Consider the following 26,106-nt stretch of genomic DNA (forward strand, 5'->3'; position numbering starts at 1 on the left):
AAGAATAAGGGGAAAAAATCAACAACCAAGAAAGTTATAACCGATTTTAAAAGACATACTGGCCACATCCACATGAGCAGGAACGTGTGGTTTTCAGTGCCTCAAAAGGCTTTGAGGCACTGCAAAATGCATGCAACACACATGAAAAGGTTCTCCATGCTGCATATTTTCAGTGCAGAGCTAAAATTAGATACTGGGAAATCTTGGTGTCTAAATAAAAAAAAGCAGAAAAAAAAGCAGGGTGGCATACCTAGCTGCAGCACGTGCCACCTGAAACCAGAGCCTGGCTGGCCAGAGCCATGCTGCAACTGCTGGCCAGGCTATGTGTGCCCAGATTGCCAGTGCTGCAGCCCCCAGGGCCCCAGGTAAGGCTGCTGGGGCCAGCCCAGGTGCTGACCCCAGCCTCCCTTACCCCACCTGGGGAATTTGCCATGTGCCAGAGCACACGTTCGGGGGTGCTCCCCAGGGACAAATAGCAGCAGCACAATTATGTGTCACTGCTATTTGTCCCCAAGGAAATGCCCATGCATGTTCATCTTGATGTGCCCACTGAAGAACTGAGAAATACCTTTGGGATGTAAAACACTGATAATTGTTTGCTTGTAAGGTTGCTGTAATCAGAAGTACTTCAATTATAATGCATATGAGTATATGTAGTTTTGGTGTGCAGAAGAAGTGGTGCTATATTTTAGTGTTGCTGCTTTTTTGTTTCTTTGACATTTCAGCGCTTTTGAACTGGTTAGCTATATTTTGTAACTGAGCTGAAAACTGCAGAGAAATGAACAAGAGACTATAGGTCTTAGGGGACATGAACATTTAGAGTTTCCTTTTAATCTTATTCCAAGGATGCTCCTCTGTCCTTCCTCTCCTTTCCAATGTGATTGTTATGCTATTGTTAACCAGGCAAGAACTCAAATGCAAACTCCCCTCTAATGGCTACAGGAGCAGATGAAAGCCAAACTTTGGTACTAATCATATATTTGAAATTATGATACCATACTTACTGATATAGCAAATAATAAACAACAAGGCTATCAGAGTCAAAGGTTTCTGATCTCTATGATAATTTCAACAATAAAATAAAAATATGTAGAAGAAAGCAGAAAGCACGGGGAGCATAAATCAAAATAAAAATAGAAGAAACCAGGAAAAGTATTTAGGGCTTATTAGTTCTTTGGATGGCTAAACTAAATATAAGGCAAAAAAAATACTAGAATACACTAAAAAAAGTCTAAAATACAAATCAAAATAAATGAGTTTTTTTTTTTATATTAGCTACTGGTTAGATACTGTACTGTACTGATATACAGGCATTCAAGCACATTTTTTTTAAGACTATTGTGTTCCCACTAAAGAAACATTAGTTCTTTACAACAGCAACTTTTCAGAAGTGCGACAATTTCCAGTACCACATGTAATGCCTGTCCAGTTACCCAGAGTATCACAGGGCATGACTTTGTCTTCCAGCATCCCAGAAGACTCTGCTCCTCACTCCCCGACTCCCACACATGCCCCCAGGGAGTCTGTATGGCACTCCAAACTCTACTGCCTGAGAGAGGATAAGTTGGGCTTATAGATCAACATGTAGTCAATGCTCTTTCCCTATAAACAAGATTGTCTTTGCTGCCCAAGGAATAGGGCAGGAATTCGCCTTCAAGAGTCTCCTCCCAAGCCAAAAATATCTGTTCTTTTCACATCCGCATCACAAGCAAAGCTGGAGGGAGGGCTCTGAGGAGGGGGATGTTTCTGCCCAGTTTTGAGCCAGAGACCTTTGTGAGGAACATGTAATAGTTGCCAGACTACAGAAATCAAAGGAATTACATAAAATAAGGTCATCACCAGTCAAGAGCTAGTGAGTGGTTAAGCTTATAGCCAAAACAAACAAAAATTTTAACCATAGCTTTGTTTGTTCCTCCATTTAGGTGAAAATGAATTGACTTACAACTATGGTTATTTTCTATGGTGTCCTCATTACTTTCTAAAACCAAGTCATTTGGATCAGAAGCCACAGGTTGAGCAGGTGACAGGGATCCATTCTGGCCTGGAAGTGAAGCTGATCAGATTTTCTGGCAATAGAAGTTGTGAACAGGTGAGGCATGGCTCTGCACTCCCAGCACAAGAGGAGCGGGGAAATCCCTGGTGGTTTCTTCAGACAGCTAGCTAATTGATACTTTCTTCTGTGCTTGGCTGTCCTCATAAACCTCTGAAGATGCGGGCTCCTGCAAAGTATTTTGGTATCTGCATTCGAAAGTGCCAGCAGTACAGGCTTTGTGGCATTAAAGATGGTGTTTGAACAATGCCATGTGCATTACTTGTCACATTTTTGTGGCACTGCAATTTTCACAGAAATTGTTAGGACTTCAAATGAATGCTTTTATACTCCTGGAATAGGACATTCAGCTTGGGGCAATTTTTCAACGAAAAGATACTACTACCCTTACATGCTATCTATAGGGGAAAAAAATGGAGATTCGCTATTTATATATACATATATAATTGAAAAATACTATGAGCCGTTCTAAATGAATCAGAGAATATTTTCAAGGGACACATCTACATAAGACTAATTTTACTGCGTATTAGCGTGGTAGGCAAAACCCATGCTAATGAGCTAATGCACAGCAGATTTAATCTAATGCACATTAACATCATGAAAGGCCATTTATTTGCATTGATGTGCAATAGTGCTGATTACAATACATTAAGTTAGTACCTGTCATTACCTGTCATTACAGGTCCTAAACTTAATGCGCCATAATTACAGCTCATTAATTAACATGTAGGCATGCCCAAGGTAACTTAAACAAAGTATGTAAAGTTGTTGATGTGTTTAATGGAGGAGGGAAGAGTTCAGACTGTTCTGCCTGCAGAGGGGTTTAAAAATCTCAGGGACAGAATCCAAAAAATAAGGCTTAGACAAAAAAATGTAGTCAAAACCATTCCATTTAAAGACTAGTAAGCATATGGAAGTTGCTTAGAGAAACTAGTGAATCATATAGCCTAAATAAGCTTAAAAGACAGTTAAACATTTTTATGAAGTAGTGGGTTGAAATATACGGCAGGTTGATATGGTTGAGATAAGTAAAAGGGACATATTTGTTTTTACACAAGATTGTCTCAGTGATATTTTTTAAATGTCTCTCCTTCAATGACTTTTTTAAAGTTTCTTTTTCTGTTCCCTTCATCAAGGTCAAGTGTCCAGGAAAAGCCCTAATTTTCACTGTCTTCTAAATTTAATAGTATCTTATCCAGGAAAAAGCAAAAGTTGCCATCTATGGATCTCAGGCCTCAGAATCATGTTTTTTTCATAATACTGGATAGTGTTTTTTTCATAATCTGGGCTTTTTCCTCCATGTTTTGTTTCCCTGGGATGCAATCTGTAAAGTGGGCTAGGACACAATCTAGGCTGGTCACATTAAATATATTTTCATGATATTTTTCCATTGTTGCTATCACTGGTGGAGCTCTATTCCTGGTTGCACACATTAAGTGGCTGTAGGTGGCCCAAACCAGAAGAGGGCTAAATGATCAAGCATTTAAAATGCAGTAGCATTACTACTACTACTGTTACTATTAGTGGACTTATGCCCTTATAGATAGCACTGGTTGGACATGGTTCACAAAAGAGTACAGACACAGATTCAGGTCAAAGTTTTCAAAACCAAGAGCCAAAGCTAGGCTCTTTTCTGATTTTCAAAATGCTAAGCACCTAATAACTGTGACTGACCTTAGATCTATAAAGTAACAGCTTTTTAAATCTATTTAAACAAGCACCACCAGACCTAAAATTTTATTATAAAATAATAGATTTCTGTCCTGGAGCACGACCTGAAACGTTAAAAGAGCAAATGCTTCTGACTCCCCTTTAAGCCATTTTCTGACAAGTTTACCATCTCCTTTTTCTAGAAGTCAATTTTTCTTTACGAAAAATAAGATTCTGATATTACTTTTCACATTTTCCCCTTCCCCCTTACACCTGACTCATTTGAAAAAACAAATCCCATTTCTCTATTTTATAAGGAAAAAAGTATACCCATTCCAATACACCTCACGGTAAAATCAATGATAAAACAATAATTGATTTCACTGGGAGCAAACTGCAATAACAAAGGGCGAATCTCTCTGTATCTGTATGGACCTTGTTGTAGGTTTTAGTCTATAAGATGTACTAAGTATATTCTTCAGTATTCATTTTATTACTTAGTTAACAGGAAGCAACAAATGGATACTACTCTGCTTTTTAATTCCACATGAAAAAGGGATACTCTTGCTGTTTTTATATCTATATGTAATTTTTTTGCACCAAGAAAGATTCATGCAAGTACCTCCTGCTGATATTAAGCAATTCAATTCCTGAATTGAATTCATCTGAGCCAATCGCATGAGTTGTTTTTTGATGAATAGGACCCCTCATCTAGAGATGATGACAAATGCAAACTTCGGAATAGGTCCTTGCATTATTACAAAAATAAGCAGTAGGAATGGTTGACTAAATTTGCTTACTAGTCTTCTTGCATTTTGACCTTCGCCTGACTTGATGTGCACAGCATGCTGCTGCACAGAGTGCAATAGTAGGAACTAGGTTTTTTAATCATTTTCTAAAAAGGCACCTGTTTTGTTTAGATTAGGAAAAAAAATCCTAATCGTATATTTTAGTCTTTTGAGATTCTACTTCATTTTCAGGTCTGTTTATGTATACAAAAGTCTGGAGATGCTGTCCCCTCTTAGCATACACAACAGAGAAACTTAGATCCATGTTCATACAGTTTCATTAAGAAAAAAAATCAAATACTGCATCTTTATACAGATCAATGTCCAATTATAAGCTGAGAGTCACTGTGGTAAAAGGTCAGGAAAAAATAATCTTTCTGGCATTTATTACTTGGAAAACAAGGTCCTGTGTGAGGTCAACCCTCAAATATATACAGAATAAATTATACTGCAGCGCTCTAAATATTCTACACAGCAAAAATTATATTGCAATCTCAACATGATCAGAAAAATGAAGCAGAGCATGTATTTGCTGATGAATATACTACAGATCAGACTATGCTAGAGGCAAAAATCTAGTTCCAATTAATCACCAATTAATAAAAATCTTATAATGTATGTCTGCTTAATTATAAATATAGTTTCTCATTAAGAATGGCTTAATTAATCAGAATTTAAATATCCTAACTCTGTGAATCATCTTCCATAGAAGAAACTAAAATGACTAACAGGTATGTGAAGTAAATCCAAAATAACTCAGTTGTGTATTTCCTCGCTGCTTATGTGAATACAAGCAAAACACACAAACACAGATATGGCTGGAGTATTCAGTTTGGCTGATATTGTTAAGAAGTGTTGTGTTGTTTTTAAAGGACATTGCAGCTAGTTAAAATGCATTTGGAAAGAATGAAATGGACACCAATTTTGAAGAAATAAACATGCTTATTTGTCACAATGTATGCAAGACCACTAGCACCACTCTAGAAAAAAACTATTTTGGTAACTACGCAGATACCTATTTGAGATGCTGAGGGTGTGAATTAAATAATTATACTGAAAAATAACGTTCTGCCATTTATTGATACTTCACTTCTTATGTTGCTATTAATAGTAAAATCAATACTACAATAGGAAAGTCCAGTTATGAACTAAACTTCTTTCTCATCTACTTTTATGATCACCAAATCTTTTCCTTTTTCTCTCTCCAGACTAAATGAAGAATGGATAGGACTGATTATTGTTTTATCTGTTGTAGATGATGAATCTGATGATTTGAATTTGCAAAGCATGCCTGGGCAGAAAGACTGTACACAATATATTACTGGCAACGTCCCTGAAGATAAAGTATAGTCATTTTGGAAAACTACTATTTTTTTTTAATATTATTTTAATCTACTTTGGGGTAAAAATAACAAACAATACTGCAGTTTCAATGCATGATTATACTGCAAGATATTGAAAGTTTTTACTCTGGTTTGGCTATAAGATTTATTATTTCCTCTAATGGTATTATCAATGGACTATTCCTGCAACTGTTGTACTAATAGGTTTACAATGATTGCTTAAGCTTTATACTTTGTAGGCATTGGAGACTTCACTCACCTGGTTCGAGCGGCTGGCTTTTAGTTGAAGCAGTTTTCATCTTGAGTGCCTCCCTAACAGACATGTCACAGCAGGAGCCTTTGTTAGTGTCTTGGTCACTGTCAGCCTGATCACTATCCCCATGCCCGCTGTCCCTCAAGCTGGCTCTTTCTGGGTCCTTGAACGTGGAGCTACTGAAATACATATTGAGAGAAAGAGAAGAGAGAGAGAGAGAGAGTTGTATTTACTTGTTCCAATTTGAATTGTACTCTCTGGCAAAGCAATTTTGACAAGAATGCAAATGGGGAAGCCGAGAAAGTTATTTAATAGGCCTTACCTTTGAACAAACTGCTGCCTGCTGCCCATGTAATTGGGCTCTGCGGGAAAATTGTCTGTCTGTGAAAGAGAAGGAAAAAAATACGTATAGTTGTACACTGGACAAATCTCCTGCAGAGCAACAAGATTTCCTAGAGGAGAAATGATTAATAATTCAAAAATTCCCTTAATCTTCAGATTTGTACATTTTAATTAAATTGGAAAATGCTGGCATGTAATTATGTGCTCAGAACAATTAAATGATTCCGGTCCACAAATTACCTGCTAAAGTAAACAATGAGGCTCCAATAAGTGGCAGTCTCTGTTAGTAACCTGACAGATGACACAGTTTATGTTTTTTCATTAGTCAGATGTTAAGACTCATGGTTATTGAAGAGGAGAGGAAAAATTACCTAACTTTCGCATATTACAAAAGTGAATTATTCAATCATTCTAATTTTTAGGTATAATAACACCATCTTCTGAGATTCAGATGCCCTTACTGCTGTAATATAATTTCACGGGAACAGCTACATTGTTCTTGAACTGGGGAGGGGAATAGGTTGTTTAAGTCTGTTTGTGTTTGTGGCTTATGGGTCTTTCCTTTTAAATACTGTTGGAAACAAATACAAGTACTACATATGTTGCTCTTTCCTTTCTAATTAATTTTCATCAGTATTAATAGAAGTTTCAAACAATGAGATTGTATATAAACAAGAACATCAAGTGATTGTTGTTGCTAAGTATTTTTTTTAAAAAGGAGATAATTTATGAAGTCTGTGATGGTATATTTTTAGCAGCATGAGCTAAGTAACTGTAGAAGCAAGAGTATTTACTGCATACAGACCAACATGGAGTTCTGCCAGAGGGAACTGAATTCCCCTTGTATCATCAACTAAAGTTCTTTGGGAGAAAGAGAGACTGCATCTTTCACAAAACTCCATATACTGTACAGTCATACACGTCACTTCTTGCAGCTGACCTACTGACAAAGCTTCTACTGTTTTCTGCATCACTTCATATCATGCCATTATGCTCCGCAGAAGCTATGAGTTTGCAACAGCACCTAGAGCATAAGTATCAGTAACACAGAGAGCACTCAATTAATGAAGCAGAAGGCCCAAGGTAAGGTTTAATGTTGCACGACAAGTGTTTACATAAATGACTGGTCTCTTAAATATTTGTTTTCTCCCCTCCCAACTTTATTTCTTAGGTTTGTTGGGGTTTTTTATGTGCAAATTTATGAATGTCCACCATTATAAGGATTACTAACTGCTGTGAACAGGACTGCATGGGATACTGGCAGTTTAGAAAAATGTGACCGCATGTGTAAAACCTACTGTTCTATGTTGCTTGCTACAGACCACAGTCAAGCAACTCTCATTCTTAAAAGAATGTACAAAATCAGACTTGGCTCTCTTCCTTGTGTATCTTAAGTGATTTAAAATAATCCTACAAATTATTTGTTTTTGTAAAAGAGATGTTCCCATCCACCAGTTAATAAAGATTATTTATACTGTGCTTCTTACTGCTTGTTAAGTCTTTGGCACAGACAGTTGGTATTATCAGGCACTTTGTGTTAAGATTCTCAAGCAGTTTCTAATTTCAGATCTGGAGTGTGTATCACTGCATATGTTGTTTTAAAAATAATTGGATTTTGCACATGTGTGAATTTTCTTTAGGATATATAGCAATGAAAGCCATATGCCTGACAGTAGAATCGGACTTTACTCCTCTGTTTTCAAAACACTGCATAAAATGTTTAGTCTTGTGTTTCCAAATGACTTTTGTGGTCTTAAGATTGCACAGGACTATCAAATGCAGGGCTCTGTGTGTACTTACAACAGCTGATTTTATTAGGATCTAAAAGGTTAAATGGAATGGTATTAGGGGACAATTCATGGGTATAACCTATGAAAAGAGGAAACATTTTAGACCACACATGTCCAATGGGCACCCCAAGTAGTGTGCAACCCACAAGTGGTTAACATGTGGCCCCACAAGTGGTTAACATGTGGCCTCTGGAGTCCCACCTGGCTGCTGCTGCCCTTTTTAATTCAGCTGCAGCAGTAGCCATGGTCTCAGAGCTCCGCTTCCTCCCGGTGTATGCCCCTCCCTGAGGGGGCAGGACAGCATGGTATGGCATGGCACAGCCCACAGTTCCAGAGTATTTGGCATCCTGGAGTGCCCATGAGACTTGGTGCCATAGGAAAGCCTGGTGGCAGGTGAAGGTGAGGTGGGGTAATACTCTGCATGAGTGAGTGCCCAACCATGCATGTGTGGTGCAACAGAGTAGGAGAGGGCCACCTTCGTGGATATTGCAATACCCACCTGCATACCCACCTGCAGGCACATGTGGGGCATACAGACCTTACTAGCACTGTCCCCATGGTATTCAGCCCCTGCTAATGCAGCCCCTGCTTTGAGGTTGGACAGCCCTACTCTGCAAAGCTAGATCTCAGAAGTCATGGGTTCTAGTCACAACTGTCTGCCACTGGCACTCTGTGACCTTGGGCAAGTCCTTAGGGCTAGCTTTTCAGAAGTTCTCAGAGCAAGAATCTTTTCAAAAGTACTCTAAAAAAAGAAGTTGCAGGAAATCAAGCTAAATCTATCAAAGTACATGGTACCCAAGTGGGAGCTGTTTGGTGCTTGGCTCTTTAGAAAACCTGACCTTGCTCACCTAATACAGGACAAAAACCCTTTTTAACTTTTTTATGTATACAGTATTAAGCTCATCCCTTAACAAATAACTTCTAATGTATTCACATCAATGATACTGTTTAAAAATAGGCCTTTAAAGGCATAACAATAAAAATCATATAATTAAGGAAGACATATTTAAATATTTTTATAGTTTATGCAATCACTTAAATATTCATACATACACCAAAAACAACCTTAATTCTTCTCTCATGTCACTGCCAATATCAGCGTATAGAAAAGAAACCCAGTTATGGTCTCCTACTCTGCAACATCTACATTTCCATTATGGTCTACACATATTAATGAATTACCATGTATCCTCCCAGCATACATGACCTGTAGACCCTACCAAAAACTAACTTCCAATTTCCATTCATCCCAACCACTATTGGGCAAAGGAAACAACCTCTTACTCTTACTTACATAAAAAGTTCCTGTAATCACAAACTACTTAGGATGAAAGGTTACCCAGAAGAGGTTACTCAGACTCAAAAAAACTGAAGCTACATTGTTTACTTTTGACATGGACCACAAAACCAATTATCATTTCTGTTATCATGCTCCAATTGCAAGAGATGCTATTTTGCAGATGTAGATCATATTTTAACTTCAGCTTAAACCACTCCACATGTATCACCTCCCAAAAATGCCCTTTTCAATTTGTTACCTAAATTCTTATAACTTCACTCATCGCTCTCAAGAGATATCCAACTTCTCATATTTGTCTCCCTGAGAAAAATCCATTCCTTTCCCAAGGCTAGTATGTTACTTAATTACAGGAAGAAAAAGAGGAGCAACGTTATTTAGTACATATTTAAATTCCATTTATATTTCATAGGCTCAGAATTGATTTTTCATCAAAATTTTGCTCTCTTCATGCAATATCTGTAGTTGAACTGACTCCTAGCACAAAAGTTAGAGAAGTCCCAGAGCCATACTATGCTGGTATGTATTTTGTCCTCCTAAGAGTATATTCTGCCTATGCTCCCTACAGCCTTCAGTGCCAAAAGGGACAAGAATGTGTAGTGTTCAAGGAACTTGCCAGATTTATATAACCTAGGGATTTGCCTATCCAAAAGGAAACATAATACATTTTTTAAATAAGCTTTCTCCACTCTTTGGGCTGCCAGAAAAGCAGAGGAGAGCCAGGGTAGGATCAAAGATCTGATCTAAGATTTACAAAATGTCTAGTATTGTAAATATTATGGTGTAAGCATAATTCTGGTAGATGGTAATTGGGCACAAGGAGGCACATTATTTTTTTTTAATATTGGATATAATGCTTAATATATACACATTTAGAGACAGTTTGAGAGTATTCATTTTCCTTCTTCTAAATATTCAGGGGGGGTTAACTAACATTCTTTGATACATATACATTGAATATAAATATTAAAGTGCACTTGGTACTCCTCACGTATTTAATCTAGTGTAAGTAGTGAAAATAATGTCTTCAGATAAATAAAGTTTTCCTATGCCAAGTTTAAGGGGCGAGAAAAGTAGGGTTTAAACTGTAATTGCAATCTTAACTACAGAGCTGCTACTGAAAATTTCCATACTCAAAGTAATTGTTACTGACTTGCAGCTCAATAATACTTTGAACAATTTTCTTCATACTGTACACTGCAGAAAAAACAAACAGGTGGGGGTCATCCTAAAATATGTCCATTGCTACAAAAGAATAAACATAATTATTAGATAAACCACCAATACCTGAATAGCTGGATGTAGAATCTTCCTCCTTTATTTCCATAAACATAAACCTTACCATACAAACTAGTGGAAAACCCACATCAGTGATAAGCTATATCAGGGTACTGTAAGCTGCAAGCAACCACAAGAGGGCAAAATGCTTACATATACTGCATATCCATTAATGATAAAGTTGAGAGGGTGGGAGTTTCCAAGAAGACTAAGGGAATTAGACACTGAACTTGCATTCAACTTCAGAGAGATTTGGATACCTTAATTCTTTATGTTGATTTGACAATCCCAGCCTTACTGAATAGTCAGACATTTAAAAAAAGGTTTTTTATATATGTGTGTGTGCATATATATAACCCCCTTGAAAGATATTCTATGTTTTCATTAAACTTCATTGGAATAATTTCAGCAGATGCATTAATCACATCATTTTATACTGCACAACTGTAGTTCTAAGAAAACTATTGCTTTTGAAAAAGCTATTACCTATTAAAAAAGCCTTTCTGTTGCACTCTGAATACCCAGATTTTTCTGGGTGATTAAAGTGATAGACATTATTAGTACAATATCTTATGTCTATATTACTTACTAACTTTTGAACTCAGTTACATGGAACAGATTGATTTTTCCAGTTTCACAAATTTACATCATACGAACCAAGGATGAGACCACGAGTGCTGCTGTCACATAAGCACATCAATCCAGTTGAACTGTAGAAGTCACTGGAAATACCCCAGCAGAGAATTTGGTCTCTATTTTTTTGAGCTACGATACTATAGTCTGCTTAGGAACTGGCTATTGCCTCATCCATTATGGGACGTTATGGTAAGACCATAATGATTTGTTGGAGGTAAAAGCAGAGACATGCATCTATAAAGTGTAAAATGTTTAATGAAAATATTTGTGAGATGCTCTTTCAGTATGGAGAACTGTATCTTAACAGCCCATACCTCTTCTTTCAAAGGAAAGGCTGTGTTTTTATAGCTTCATCTCATGGATCCAATAAAACTGATCCACTTCCAAATGGTCTTGAGAAAGAATAATGTATAATATACCAATTTATTGAGTATTCATATTTCCTACCCTTGGCAGTTCCTACAGTGGCCTCTAAAAAACTGCATCACTGGCCTTGTCATCACAGGGGACCATGGTATACATATGCAATATCAGTAACACAACTATATTCTTTATTCATAAAATTTCTCAAGGATTTGAGTCTGTGTGTGGAATGCAACATTCTTGGAAGAGTACCACCCCCAAAAACTGGTATTTTGAGTCAGCCAAATATTTTGGTCAACATGTGAATTCATCCCTTCCAAAAAACTGTAAATTCTTTAACAAATTTACAGCCTTTTAGAAAATTTAGTTCAGAATTACTATTCTATTACATTTTTTTCAACGGTTTTGTGCAGGAAGGAAGTAAAAGGACAAACTAAAAACCTACTAAGTATGATATGAGCAAATCTACATGAGACACTTTACTGCACAGCAGACTAATTTGTTGCTCAGTAAAGCATCACCATCTACATGTACATGGTAATTAGGGTAAAGTAGACTAATTTACCGCACTGCTGGATAGTCCTGTCAGATACAAGTGGTATCCGGCAGTGCAGTAAATTACTGCGTTTAAACGCACATGTAGACTGTTAGTTGGGTTGAACTATATTCAGTTGCACTAGATGCATGTGTAGATGTGCCCTGTGTGTGTATATCAGGATTTTATAAAGCAAAAAGTTTGTGCATCTGGTATACATGTGCAAACAGTTCCTCTGATAATTCTGTTTTCTGGGAAACCATTTGCTGGTCACCCTTGTGAGAACAAAATGTAGTAGATAGGTTCAACAATTGTTTCATATAATTAGAATTTTCCACACAGCCAATGCATAAAGGGGCAAAGATGGAATGGAAACAATGGGACTCCTTTACCTACCCTACATACTATGGTTTCTTCACCAGGTTCAAATGCACTGGTACAGAGTAGTGACTACCCCCTTTCTGACACAGGCTCAGTGCGGGTCAAAAGTTCCCACACAGAACACAGCAGGAGAGCTGCTATGCTGGGGAATAGATTAACCAACCCAAGGGCTATAATGAAGTGTCATTCCCTACACTTAAGTAAGCAGATTAATAGCACTAACCCATCTTGCCACCAGTTACTAAAAACAAAAGTAGAGTTACTTTGAGCTGGATTCATCAGTTTCACTGATTAAAAATGACAAATGCATTGGGCTAGAGAGGGATCTAGCAGTGTACACAGAAATGTTACTAAGAAGCTAGTGACAAAGAAGCTAGTCCTAGAAAACTGTATATTGTACATCATGGAACTCACCTGCATACACTCATGTTATGCTATGGGGTTTCAGTACACCAGTACCATTACTGAGTAACACTCAGTTTTCAAGTTTAAACTAATACATATACACATTTAAAAGTCTTTTAGTTAGGTTTAATTAGTTTACTTGCAAAAGAGATTAATTTAAGAAAAAGGGGAAATATTTTAAACACAACTGGATAAAGCATCAAATGAAGAATTACAAGGCTTAATTTCAGTGTTGAGGGAGGTCCCGAACTAATAATTATTTTCTGTTTCTAATTTCTATAAAACTATGAACACAAGGAATATAGATGATGAAATCTTCTCCAGTTGAAATGACTTTTTAATGTTTTGTAGAAATGAATTTCCAAGATGGCTCTAGGGATTCTATTCTTTCAACAAAGATCATTGGAAAAAAGAGAGCATCCCATATATTCTACATGGTTCAAGAATACACCACCCTTCCCCAGTGGAACAATAAAGAAAATCTAGAGATTTCCTTTCCCAGAGACATCTTCTCTGGGTTTAATAACAGAAAAGAAATGACATGTGTCAATGTTAGAAATCCAGAAACTTCTTTGCATATGGGAAGATCCAAAATTCAAAGGGCCCAAACTTTACCTCTACATTTTTAATGCAAAGAATTCCAGGCTAGGCATGCAATTATTTTTACTGGTGCAAATTTGGAAGATGGCACATATGTAGAGTTTGGATAACTATAATTTCAGAATTGCTTTGTCAATTCAAACTATTGTTATGCTGAACTTCTGCAGTCTGAAATTCACTATTGCTTAGTTTCAAAGTAGCTTATGTAAGACAATTAGAAAAAGAAGGCAGAATTTTCCAGCTTTCGATTAAACAGCTCCCCTTGAAAAAATTAGTCTGAAAACAACAAAACTGCAGAAAATTTTAAAGAAAAACAGCGTTCAAGTATTCCAGATTACTTATACCCAAAAATATTTGTCCTATTAGAAGAAGAATTGTATTAAAATCCAAAAAAGATTTAACATTAATCAGATTTATGAATTTTAGGCTACTAGAATATTCATTTTTTTCTCAGAATTACAAGAACAAGTATCACATTTTCAGAAATGATTCAGTGCAGGTCTATTTTATGTAGGTGTTCATAGCTGAAACTATAATAAAGCAAAATGTCTTTGCTGACTCTAACATCTTTTTAATTAAACATTACTAGAAAATGAAATGAAACATCTCTCCCCTTTACCCAACTGCCACTTAGTATCTTGTTCAAGCACCTTCCAGTTTTTTCTCTAAAAACTGTAATTCCAGGTATTTTTCCTCTCCTATGAACAACAAAGATCTGATATGTTGGCAATCACTTCACAAAACAAATGAAGTATTCTGCCAAATCTAGTTTTGCAAGGGCAACTACCTTCATTTTGTTAGAAACTGTCTGAGACAGTACATTTTTTCACAAAAAAAATTCGTAGTAAGATTGCTGCTGAGTATGTTTACTTGGCCTGAAGACTTAGTTTTCAATTTGAGTCTAAAAACTTCAGATGTTTTCCATTAACAGAAAATACTGGCCCAACAGGAAACAATGAGTTGGACATAAATCACTAATGAAGCATTTTACTTATTTGAAGGACAAAATTAAAAAGCCAGGCGATTCTAGCCATTCTAAATAAATCTAAGGCAATTGTCCTATTCTATTCTACACTTTCATCTTTTTCTGGAAGTGCATCTTTGAGGCATATTTTATATGACATACCAAAAAAGCTTCTACTGACTGTAAAATGAATTCTCTGTTAAAAGAACCTCACTGTGTTTATATTAAATTTTAAAATAAGATGTAACATTGGGCAAAAGTACTTTCACATTAAGAAACACACAACAGCAAAAATAATAAAATAACCATAGGATGATGGCTACTACCAGCTTCTGCGCTTGGTGCAGTTTTTGAAAGGCTGCCCATGGCCCTCATTCCTTTCTTTCTGTCTCACTCAAAGGAAGCAGTATTATTATAACAAAGCTACAGGTTGCTTAAACCTATGGACATTCCCCTTCCCCCCCAAAAAAGAACAATCAGAAGAATAAATGCTATCCACCTCTCCAACCATCTGATTTAAGAATCTGTAACTGAAAGAACATAGGTTCACCTGGCCAAGTCAGTCTCCCATCCATATAGTATCATTTGTTATTTGCCAAATTCTGGCAACAGTCTATTCACAAACACATAAGGCATACGTGGCAGGATTTTATTACCCTTTGTACACCTAAATGTCATTTTGGAACTTACACACAGTTTGCAGTTCTCTTACCCATGTACTGTAGATACATAAGTGTACGTGCAAAACCTGAGCAGAGGAGCAGGAGCCTCTAGCCTGGAACCTCTGGGTGTGTTAAACCTTATTCGCAAACCGCAGGCAAATTCCCAGCCTTGTCTATGGCTGATACCCAATGCTTCTGAGGAAAGAAAAAAAAAGAGAGAAAAACCTAGACACCCATAGCACACAAGAGGGGAAGATATTCCTTCCTTGCCACACATCGTGACCAGAAAAGCACAGAAGCATGGGATAACCAGGTACGCTCCACTCTGCAACCTGGGAACACAAATCTATGTATCACATACTCTAAAGAGAGAGCCAGAACTCCCTTTTCTATCTTCTCATCCCCTCCATCAATTTTATACCAGCTCCTTTAATCTTCATTTTTAACCAAGCTGATTATGATTCTCCTGCAGCTGAGTATGGTCCTTTCCTATTTCTTATCTTCTCTGGGATGCTAAGCTCTATTCATGGTTTCTGAATGATGCTTTGGGAGGTCTCTTTGTCTGTGCTTGTGGCCGGAATCTCCTGGGCCTTCCAGCTGTTGCTCTTCAAACCACACTGGTGGCACTGCTACTCTCAAATCAACCCTAGCCAATGATTATCCAACCTGTTACTGAAAACCTTGATGAAGACAACTTCCCTAAACAGTCTATTTCACTGTTTCATTGCTGTGATAGCAAAGTCTGCTATCCAATCTAAATCTTTTTCTGCTGCAGTTTAAATCCATTGTTAAGGATCCTGCCTTCAGCTGCAAGACAACTACCATGTCCTCTCTTAATTACCTTTTCTGCAAGCTGAACATGCTTAGTTCTTTCAAGTTCTCGTTGTAAGGCTTGTATTCAAACCATTTTATAATGTTGATCATCTGTCTTTAGACCCTAACTTGTTCCACATCTTTTTTTTTGGAAATCCAGAGCCTGGAACTGGATATAATATGCCAGATGAAGCCTAACAAGCCCTGAGAAGAGTGGAACTACTACCTCCCATATTTTATACCTAATATTGGTATTAGAATTGTTGAGGCAGTCTGAAACCCTGGTCGCCTTTTTGGAGATACGTTGACTTAGTGATATGGAAGTTTCTACCTGGGAATATGAGGCTAGAACACATGGACTGTTCTCTTCCAGGACAGCATCCATCTCATTAAGCTACAAACCCAAGAGTTCATGCTTTCCATCCTGGTTTTGCATATTTTCCTCCCTTGGCTGCTCAGGGGACAAGCTTCAGCTGGAAAGGACTGTTTCATAATGCCTACCCTGGTGATTAAAACATTATGCTGGGTAGTCAAAGGATATGCATGTTCAAAACCTGTTTGGGTAAGGGGAACCGGGAACCCAAATTTCCCACTTTTAAGGCAAGTGCCCTAAACATTTAAAACAGGGGAGGTGTCTCCTCCTGTGGGGTGTAATACCCACTAACTATGTGTTCTTTTCTGGCTACAGTTTTGTAACTTATGAATGTACATTAGGCATGCATAGCTGTGGCAAATACAAAACCTACCATGTATATTTAATATACCTGAGTACAGTATGTGTCCAAGCTACACGGGTAATAGAGGATAACAAAACTGCAAATTGTGCGTAAGTGCCCCAAAGGCATATAAAAAATAACAGAACTCTGCCCAACAAAAATAGGAGTGTGGGGTATAAAAAAGGACTTGCAAGCATACAACCTAATCCATATCCATTGATTTTAGAGATAGTTAAATGGAGTTCTAAGGCTGTAAAAGCTAGAAGAAAGGTAGTCTGACCTGGCCAGATTTTTTTTGGTTTCCCTCCTAAAGAAGTAGAAGACAAAGACAAGTAAAGATGAGGAAAAACAGATTTTCCCATCTGAAATAAAAAAACCCTGAGAGAAAGTCATTTCTTCAGAATCAGGTCTTTCCCACACTCCGAGGGAAAGCTCTCAGCCAACCATGCCAATTCTTATTTTTGTTTTAACATCCTCTGCAATAGAAGATGTAAGAGACAATCTTTGCAGCCACTGATAAAGAAAAGAATGTGGGAAACAAGTGGTAGCCTATCTTCAAGCCTCCTCTTTTACTGAAGTGGGATTTAAGAGAAAAGACTTCTCAGATCCAAATCTTATTTCCTTTTGCCGTGAGATGGATGTTTTTCATTAGCAGGTCTTAGAGTCTCATTTTGATTTGAGACAAAGAATCTAAAATGTGAGTATCCAATGAGAATACAAACAAGATGTATAAAAAAAAGCAAGAAAATATTTATTTAACTGTAACATGATTTTTAATGATGAACTACATTTTGGAGAAGGTGCAAGACATGCTATAGTAAGAGGTGCCAAATATCACACTATGTAAAGAGTTCCAGCTGAAAATACAATAGCTCTGCCTCTGCTATCATAGAGTCAATAAATAAACATAATGAAATTCATGACACATTATTGCATTACTCTCTATTGCTTCTATTCATTTTAAAAAAAGATGAGCACATTTAAAATAATTCACAACATGTCAAATGCCTATGAGCATTGCAGTTAGACTGATGCTGTAAGAGGCATTTGTGAAGATCTTGGGAGAGGGTTTGATACGGCTTCTATCGAAGTTAAGATGGAAGTATGGAAAACAAGCACAATGACTACTTTAACTTACTGGTCCTGTTGTATCCTATATATTTACATTGCTCACCAAAGATCTGTACTGAAAATATGCTGTCAATAAAAACCACATTAAAAATCTTTTGAAAGAACTACCCTACCAATTAGACAGTTGCTGCATTCTATCGTTCCTGTTTTCCTGTCAATTTAATATACTGGATCGTATTAACAGTACCGGCTTGTCAATAAGGCAGATCTGAATCCTATTAATGGAGTTATACCACCAGTATAATTGGCTTCCTATTTATTGAGCTCCCCAGTACTTGGAAAAGCTGTGAAATGGGATTATAAGGTTATGCTGCATACATCTGTCCCTATATTGTATAAATATATTAGGAATTGATCTCACTAGCTTAAGAAGCACCTGTCTAATCACTTCTTGCTCCGTTCGTTACATGGTCTTCAGACAACAAAACAGTATACTGTCACTGAGAGGACATTAAATCTTGCTCACTTATCACAACATGTTTCCTGCTTGTTCTAAGTAACCTGTAATTTTACAAGACTCTTTACCTGTATACCACACATGTAGGAGACAAGCTGGAGGATGCGTGTGTATTATCCCACCCACATGAGATAACATCTGTGCCAGGAGGAACATATTTAAGGAGTGAATACCTGAAGTACTCCATAATTTTAGTGCTTATTTAGCCCTGGTGCCATGCTGTATAATCTGGGTGTAATTGGAGCCTGTAAGTATAATCACAGTGTAACACAGACCCCTGGAAATAATTAATAAGAGGTACTAGTTCGCGCATAAAATAACAGTAAAAAGTTCAGCAAGTCGTCTATTTAATAGAAGCCTTAATGGAGTTGAACATTAGTTACTTTTAACCACATTCAATATTAAATAACTGCTTTGACTGGATTAGCAGAATATACAACAGACCATTAAATCTGATTATATTAAAAAAAGAAAAAAACCTTTGGATAAAAAAATTGGAAAAAAAGAAAAAAAGTAATTGCATTAAAATCTACTTGGCATTAATGTTATCAAATTAACTCCATGAGTCTAACTTGCAAATATGAATTTGAAAACCATGGTCCAAAATAACAGTTAAAGGTCAATGAATCTGGTTTCCAATTATATTTTCTAGTAGCAGATGGGTGCAATGAAACCTCATGATTGAATTTGAAATGCTTTAATGAACCTTTTATCTATGGCTCTTGCCATACTGAGGCTACCTTAGCATTCCTAACAGGATATTATGTTTACTACAATTAACTGACTTAACTACAAATAACCAACTAGAATGATACCCACACCATCTTATCACCGTATCAGCTTACTTTAGGAATGCCAAATCACAAACAACCACTACAACAAAAATCTTTGCTACTGTCTTTTATACCTATATTGATTAGTAGTCATTGATTTGACTTCCCTATTTACATATTAAATGCTCATTCTGAAAACAGAACCTACTGCATTATACGCAAGCTTACAAAAACTAAGAAATAAAAACTGTAGAAAACATTCAAAAGTATTTCTCCATAATTCAAAAAAAAAAAAGCCTCCTTCCTTTCTCCCTTTACAACTCTGTCTTGAAAGAATGAGAAATATCTCTTTTTCTCTTGCAGTTTTCCTTTTTTCATGCACTCTGGTTTACAGTTTCATGCCCTGGCATTTTTTGTTTAATTTTAAATTTGAAAGATCTTACTCAGATCCCATGAACTCCCAATGAAGTTAGTAAAGAATTTAAAATGCGTCTTATTCTTACTTCTACTCTACTATTATTTGCCTTTTTCTGAGAGCACCGAAACATGTTTTCTGTGGAAAGAAAAAATATAAAACCTGAAATATTTTATGGTAGATACAGGTTTCCCTCGCTTTATGCTGTACATGCGTGCCTGGAACACGGCGCATAACTTGAATTCGCATAAAGGAAACCCACTTTATAATGTCACAAATAGTGATACGTTCCAAGACCTCAAATCTACTGACCCATAGACCCATTTCTACCACTTTTACAAGACAATTTTGGTACTCACCAACAGCAGACAGTGCACACAAGCACAGAGTACTATCATAATGGGCATGGCAACTACAGAAACACGTGTCACAGACAGCAAGCGAGGAGCACAGATCCACACAGGAGACTGTATTTTGGTGTGCATCACTCCCACAATGCATCGCACAAAGCAGCTAACTGCGGGCTTCCACCACACCAACTGCATTTATCTCGCATATCACAAATTTTTTGTATAAAAAGGGTCATCACATAAGAGCGAATTCCCACATATAGAAACCACATAAAGTGAGGGAAACCTGTAAGTAGATCAAAATCTTTCTCTAAGGCTGAGTAACCTAAACTTATAATCTATTAATAGGAGAAAAATAGAGACATTATTTCTGAAGGTCTTACATGTATTCAGTTTATATCAAGACCTTAATATTATGTATACATCCTTCTCAGTTTCCACCACAGACTTCTACCAGCCCTGATCTAAAGCTCCTGGAATTCAAGGCTCCTATCAAATTGTGTAAGTATGTCTTGGATCAGCCCATTTAGTTTAAATGGAGCATGGCTGAGTCTTTAAGCATGGCTCTGTAATTCCACATATATCTATGATGTATATTGAAGAAAGCTGCCAAGGAACAGGAAAAATGTCACAATGTCCCATCAGTCAAAGAAACCACATTATGAAGACATTCCTGTACAGTATATGTGCAACCTCTTGGTTGTATACACCTAAGAAACTATTCTGCATGGTTAGAGTTCAGTAGATTTTTGAAAGAATTGTTTGTCCAGGAATCAAACACTATACGTGGCATGCTCTATGCTAAGACTCAGCAGATTTCTAAATGTAAGTCTGCACAGGAGTTAATACTCTAACTCCATCCTTTTCTTCTCAGGCTTGAGCAATAGTATAGTTTTGGAGCAATACTGCGAAAGAAAGAAGACAAATTATGACTAAGGCACTTCAGCTGTCTATTTGTATGACATTCCTGAAATCTAGAGAGACAGATCTATATTTTCCAAAAGCTCATTGAGCTCATTTTTTCTTTAGGCTGTGCACTAAACTCTTTCACCTTCCTGAAAACTTCCCCCAATCAAGTAGACGCTTACCCTGGCACTTCAGGAACTGTAAAGGAATTTGTAAAATATTTCAGAAAGATTTTCTAATAGGCGATAAAAGTAATCTGATTTTGATAAATCCTTCATTGAAGGCTAAAAAAAGTATTGCTATTTACTTCTGTTTTTCTATTCATTTAGGGCATGCAATTATTTATCTATATATTATTTTAGTAGAAGCTGTTTATTTTATTCCATATATATTAGGGTATGTAAGCACAAGGGTCTACTCTCCCACTGACACAGTTGCATTATTATTGTCTACTCTACATTGGTGAGAGTCAGACCCTCTGAATATGGTGCTGAATCTATAACTTAATTTTGATAAAGGGGCATCAGACTATCAAATCTGGTAACATCACATGCCTGTATAAGTCAGATTTGCGATGGTAAATTACAACAATTTGATTTATCTGTGACATAAAATGAATAATTTGGCCATGTACAAATTTAACGAGAAGTTACATCTCTAAATATATTTTAGAAACATTGCACTTGTCTACATCTGTATGAGCACTTTGAAAAATGCTAGGTTTGGATCCATTACACTAGGGCTGTTCAACTGGTGGCCTGCAGACTCCATGCAACCCATGAGGGGTTAGATGATGGTTGGATATTTAGATGATGGTTTGGACCTATAAAAACCATGGTCTTGGATAAGACTACATTATCCTGGCTCTCTCCTTAAATAAAAAAAAAAAACAACAACAAAATCCAGACAGTCACAGTTGCAAAAACTCTTTAAAAACTTGAAACAATAGGAGATATGCTGAATGAAGTTCTTTGCAAACAGTCTGGAATATGCTCTGCCCTGTTCCAGAATACTCCAGACTTGTCATCTATCAGGGTAATGCTAGAAGATGCATTAGCTTCACCTGAAGTAGGGAAACTGAGGTTTAGGTCAGTGCATGTGGGTGTTAATACTACATTATAAACAGCTGATTGGTAGGAGAAGTGAATTGTTGGAATTTTGGGTTTGGAGTTTATAATCCTATTTAATTGGCAGGGAATTCAGAGACAGCATATGCCCACTTGAATCAAAAGAAAATTATTAGATACACAGACATTTTGGTGTGAAGCACAAACCCTTTTTTTCAATGATTTTCAAGAATGAACTGCAAGTTCTCCAAAGGAGCTATTGCAATCTTCTGTGTGTGCCCATGTCAGAAAAATCCCCATGAAATTAACATAAATAAATATATATGCATCTTTCCTCTTTCAAAAATTAACCAAAATAAAACAGCTATATGACCACAAGAATAAAATTAAAAAGTACCAGCAAAAAATCATGTGCATGTGAAGAAAATGGACACTTGTTAAGACTAAGTTGCTCCTCCTGAATATTGTACAGTATTATTCTATAACCTAGATTTTAAAAAAACCTACTTGTAGGTGGGTTTATGAGCTCATGCACAACCATCACACTCGGTTCAGTGGGAATCGATATTGAAGTAAGGCTAATCCTTCAGATAAAGCTTTTGATATGGTCTCTCACAACATTCTTGCAAGCAGGCTAAGGAAGTATGGGTTGGATGAAAGAACTGTAAGGTGGATAGAAAACTGGCAGGATCTTCAGGCTCTAAGGATAGTAATCAATGGCTCAATGTCTAGTTGGCAGCCAGTATCATGTTCAGTGCCCCAGGGGTCAGTCCTGGGACCGGTTTTGTTCAATATTTTCATCAACGAACTGGAAAATAGGATGGAGTGCACCCTCATCAAGTCTGAAGATGACACCAAGCTGGGGAGAATTATAGATACACTGAAGGGTAGGGCTAGTATTCAGAGAGACCTAGACAAACTGGAGGACTGGGCCAAAATAAATCTTATAAGGTTCAATAAGGACAAGTGCAAAGTCCTGCGCTTAGGATGGAACAATCCCATGACCTGGTACAGGCTAGTGAATGATTGGCTAAGAGCAGCAGCTCTGCAGAAAAGGACCTGAGGGTTACAGTGGACAATAAACTGAATATGAGCCAACGGTGTGCCATTGTTGCCAAGAAGGCTAATGGCATACTGGGCTACATTAGTAGGAACACTGCCAGCAATTTGAGGGAAATGATTATTCCCCTCTATTCAGCACTGATGAGGCCACAGCTGGAGTATTGAGTCCAGTTTTGGGTCCCATACTTTAGAAAGGAGGTGGACAAATTGGAAGGAGTCCAGCAGAAGGAAACAAACATAGTTAAGAGAGCTGGGGCACATGACTTATGAGGAGAGGCTTAGGGAGCTGGGTCTATTTAATCAGGAAAAGGGGGATTTAATAACAGACTTCAGCTACCTGAAGGGTGGTTACAAAGTGGATGGAGCTAGACCAGGGGTTGGCAACTTTCTGGGGCAGAGTGTCAGAAACACCTGCAACCTCAACTTGTAAGATATTGGTGTGCCAGAGATGGATGGTAGGAGAGCTGTGAGGGGCCCAATCCTTGTTGCAGCAGCGAAGCCCTGGCCCCTTCCCTGCCATCCATTCCAAGGCATGGGTGTCATGCAAAATGCCTTCATGTGCCATACTCTGCACCCATGCCAGGGGTTGCCTACCCCTGAGCTACACTGTTCTCAGTTGTAGCCGATGACAGAACAAGAACCAATGGTCTCAAGTTGCAGCAACGGAAGTTTGTCACGTATTAGGAAAAACTCTCACCAGGAAGGTAGTAAAGTACTAGAATACGTTATCCAGAAAGGTTGTAGAATCTTAATCTTCAGAGGTTTTTAAGAACTGGGTAGACAAAGCCCTGGCTGGGATGATCTAGTTGGAGCTGGTCCTGCTCCAAGCAGAAGGCTGTACTAAATGATCTCCTGAGGTTCCTTACAACCTGAATTTTCTATGATTCTGTAAGGGAGTTTAGGGTATCAGGACCCAAACGTGATCCTACTAATGTATGCTGGTGCACAGAATTGCACGTAAAGTTTGGTAGAAGATTAATAAAACCACTAGCATGTGGAAAGTAATCCAGGTGTGTATTCTCAGAATCTGGCTCTGAAAACCTGTAGCTATTACACTCTAAATAAACTTCCTGAATTGTATGCAACAATGAATAAAACAAAAGATCCTATTTGAAATCACGCATAGTACAGGGTCTGACCCTGGGAACAAAATCTCTTTGTAACATCATGTTGTTTCATTAAATGAACATACTTTAATACCATACTCTAAAGCAGGTATGATGATGGATTTGCCTTTTTTTCAGTTTGTTAATTATTTCAGTTTAACAGGGCACCATTGCTTTTCTTTTAGTCACTATTGCTTTCCCTTGTACTACATACCATTATAGAATTGGGACACATCCTGAATTTGGGTAAATGAACAGTTCAGATAAATGATGCTCAAATAATCACCACTCAGTTGTATATATTTTAATACAAACATGAACCAGAGCTTACCATATGACCCAAAGAATGACTAAACCCAACAGAGGCATAACTACCAGGGTCTGCACTTGTGGGCAGTGGTAGTAGGAGTGGTAGCAGGGGCTGGATCAGCAGTAGCAGCAGCAATGGCTATGAACACGGTAGGCATTAGGAATGGTCCCCAGTCACCCACAGCTTGTTACACTACTGAAATCAAACAGTGTGTTCAAATCTGGTTAGGAGAAAGGTAATGTAACAATGTTGCTTCCATTTTCAGACAGACAGCAGGTTCTTACTCCTTATCAGAGACCTTGTATGTCAAGTTTCAACTTGGAAAGAATTTTTCAGTCAGTGTTATAAAACCCTATTTCTAGAGATTTACAATGAAATGCTCATTTAACCTTAACCAGAGCATTTCAAGTAGTACCAGTGTAATAAGTAGATGATACCAAACCACTAGCAACCCTAAAATGCAAAAGGAACAGACAGATCCTGGCAGGAATTAATCTGCCATTTTCACACATCTGCCCAAGGGAGGTATTGTAATTGCAAAAATTTACTCTTCGACTGCTGAGACTCCTAGTAATTATGTTTTTTTTTTTTAATAGAAATAGCCACAGGTGGTAACAAATTGGGTTTTGAGATGGGGAACTGGGCATGCATTCTAACCCAAATTACTATGTAATTGTCTTGATTATAAAATACTGTAGAAAACCTATTGCTCAAAATTTAAATCAGAACAAAAAGTCGCCTTTAAATATCTCCAGTCCTCCTCTGGCTACTCAACATGTGCCTATTTCTTCATTTATTGGCATCAGCAAGACTGATATGACTGCAAGAAATCCATAACAAATCTCTGCCAATATTAGTCCACAATCCTGTAGCTTGCATTTGTTTAACAGAAGGAGGTTTCTCTTGTTTCACCTTTATCCAAGGATATCCTAGTCTTACAGAATAGGTCAAGATCTGGAAACCTCACCACTAATTATTAGGGTTTCTTTGCCAGAAATCAAAGTACATAGAGGGGTGCAGGGAATGGAGCTGGAATGTAATATTTAGATGAGATGAAACTGAAGTACTGGTCAAGATTCTGTACGCCTGTCTGAAACAGACACATTACAGCACAAGAGCTTTTTTTACTTCTGAAGAACTCTCCTTTTTTAATTGTTATTGTATTACTGTGATAGGGAAAGATATACTCTGCACCATCTATATTGTGTGGTCAATGAAGAAAATGAAACATGTTTATGCAGTAAGGTCTATCTCTTTTCAATATTCTGTTCATCTAGGTCTGAAAAAAGCTACAGGTGGTTTAAACAGATAGATTATGTTTATAGACTTAGACAAAGGCAGGACTATGCTTGGAAAGAAATGTCATGAAACATTTTGCTTTCCCCACTTTTCACCCACTAGCTACACAATTGACTGATTTGTTCCTTACCAGGAGGATGAAATTACTGTGTACTTTTTAATACCTAACGCTGTTAATAAAAATGATGGACTGTTGATTATTCTCACATTCCACATGAATTATACCTCCTCTTCATCATTATTCTAATTCTGAAGGTTGACAGTGGGATGTACACTTTTAAACAAGATGTATAACTTGAACCATAGAATAGAGAGTGAGGCCCTTCCTTCACTACTCTCTTGCCTCAGGACAATCTGACAA

General features: G+C 37.3%; 1 protein-coding gene across 1 annotated transcript in view; it reads right to left on the bottom strand.

The window, feature by feature from the left end:
- PCDH17 (protocadherin 17) overlaps positions 1–26,106 on the bottom strand; it is a 110,356-nt gene that overhangs the window by 70,422 nt on the left and 13,828 nt on the right. Inside the window, exons 2-3 of the mRNA XM_090024733.1 lie at positions 6,410–6,468; positions 6,094–6,266 (exon numbers count right to left, since the gene is read on the bottom strand). Of these exons, the coding sequence (XP_089880859.1) occupies positions 6,094–6,266; positions 6,410–6,468 (232 nt within the window). The remainder of the gene's footprint in view (positions 1–6,093; positions 6,267–6,409; positions 6,469–26,106) is intronic.

This window comes from Crocodylus siamensis, chromosome 1 (genome assembly GCF_052110815.1).
Source record: "Crocodylus siamensis isolate JL-2025a chromosome 1, ASM5211081v1, whole genome shotgun sequence".
Taxonomy (NCBI): Eukaryota; Metazoa; Chordata; order Crocodylia; family Crocodylidae; genus Crocodylus; species Crocodylus siamensis.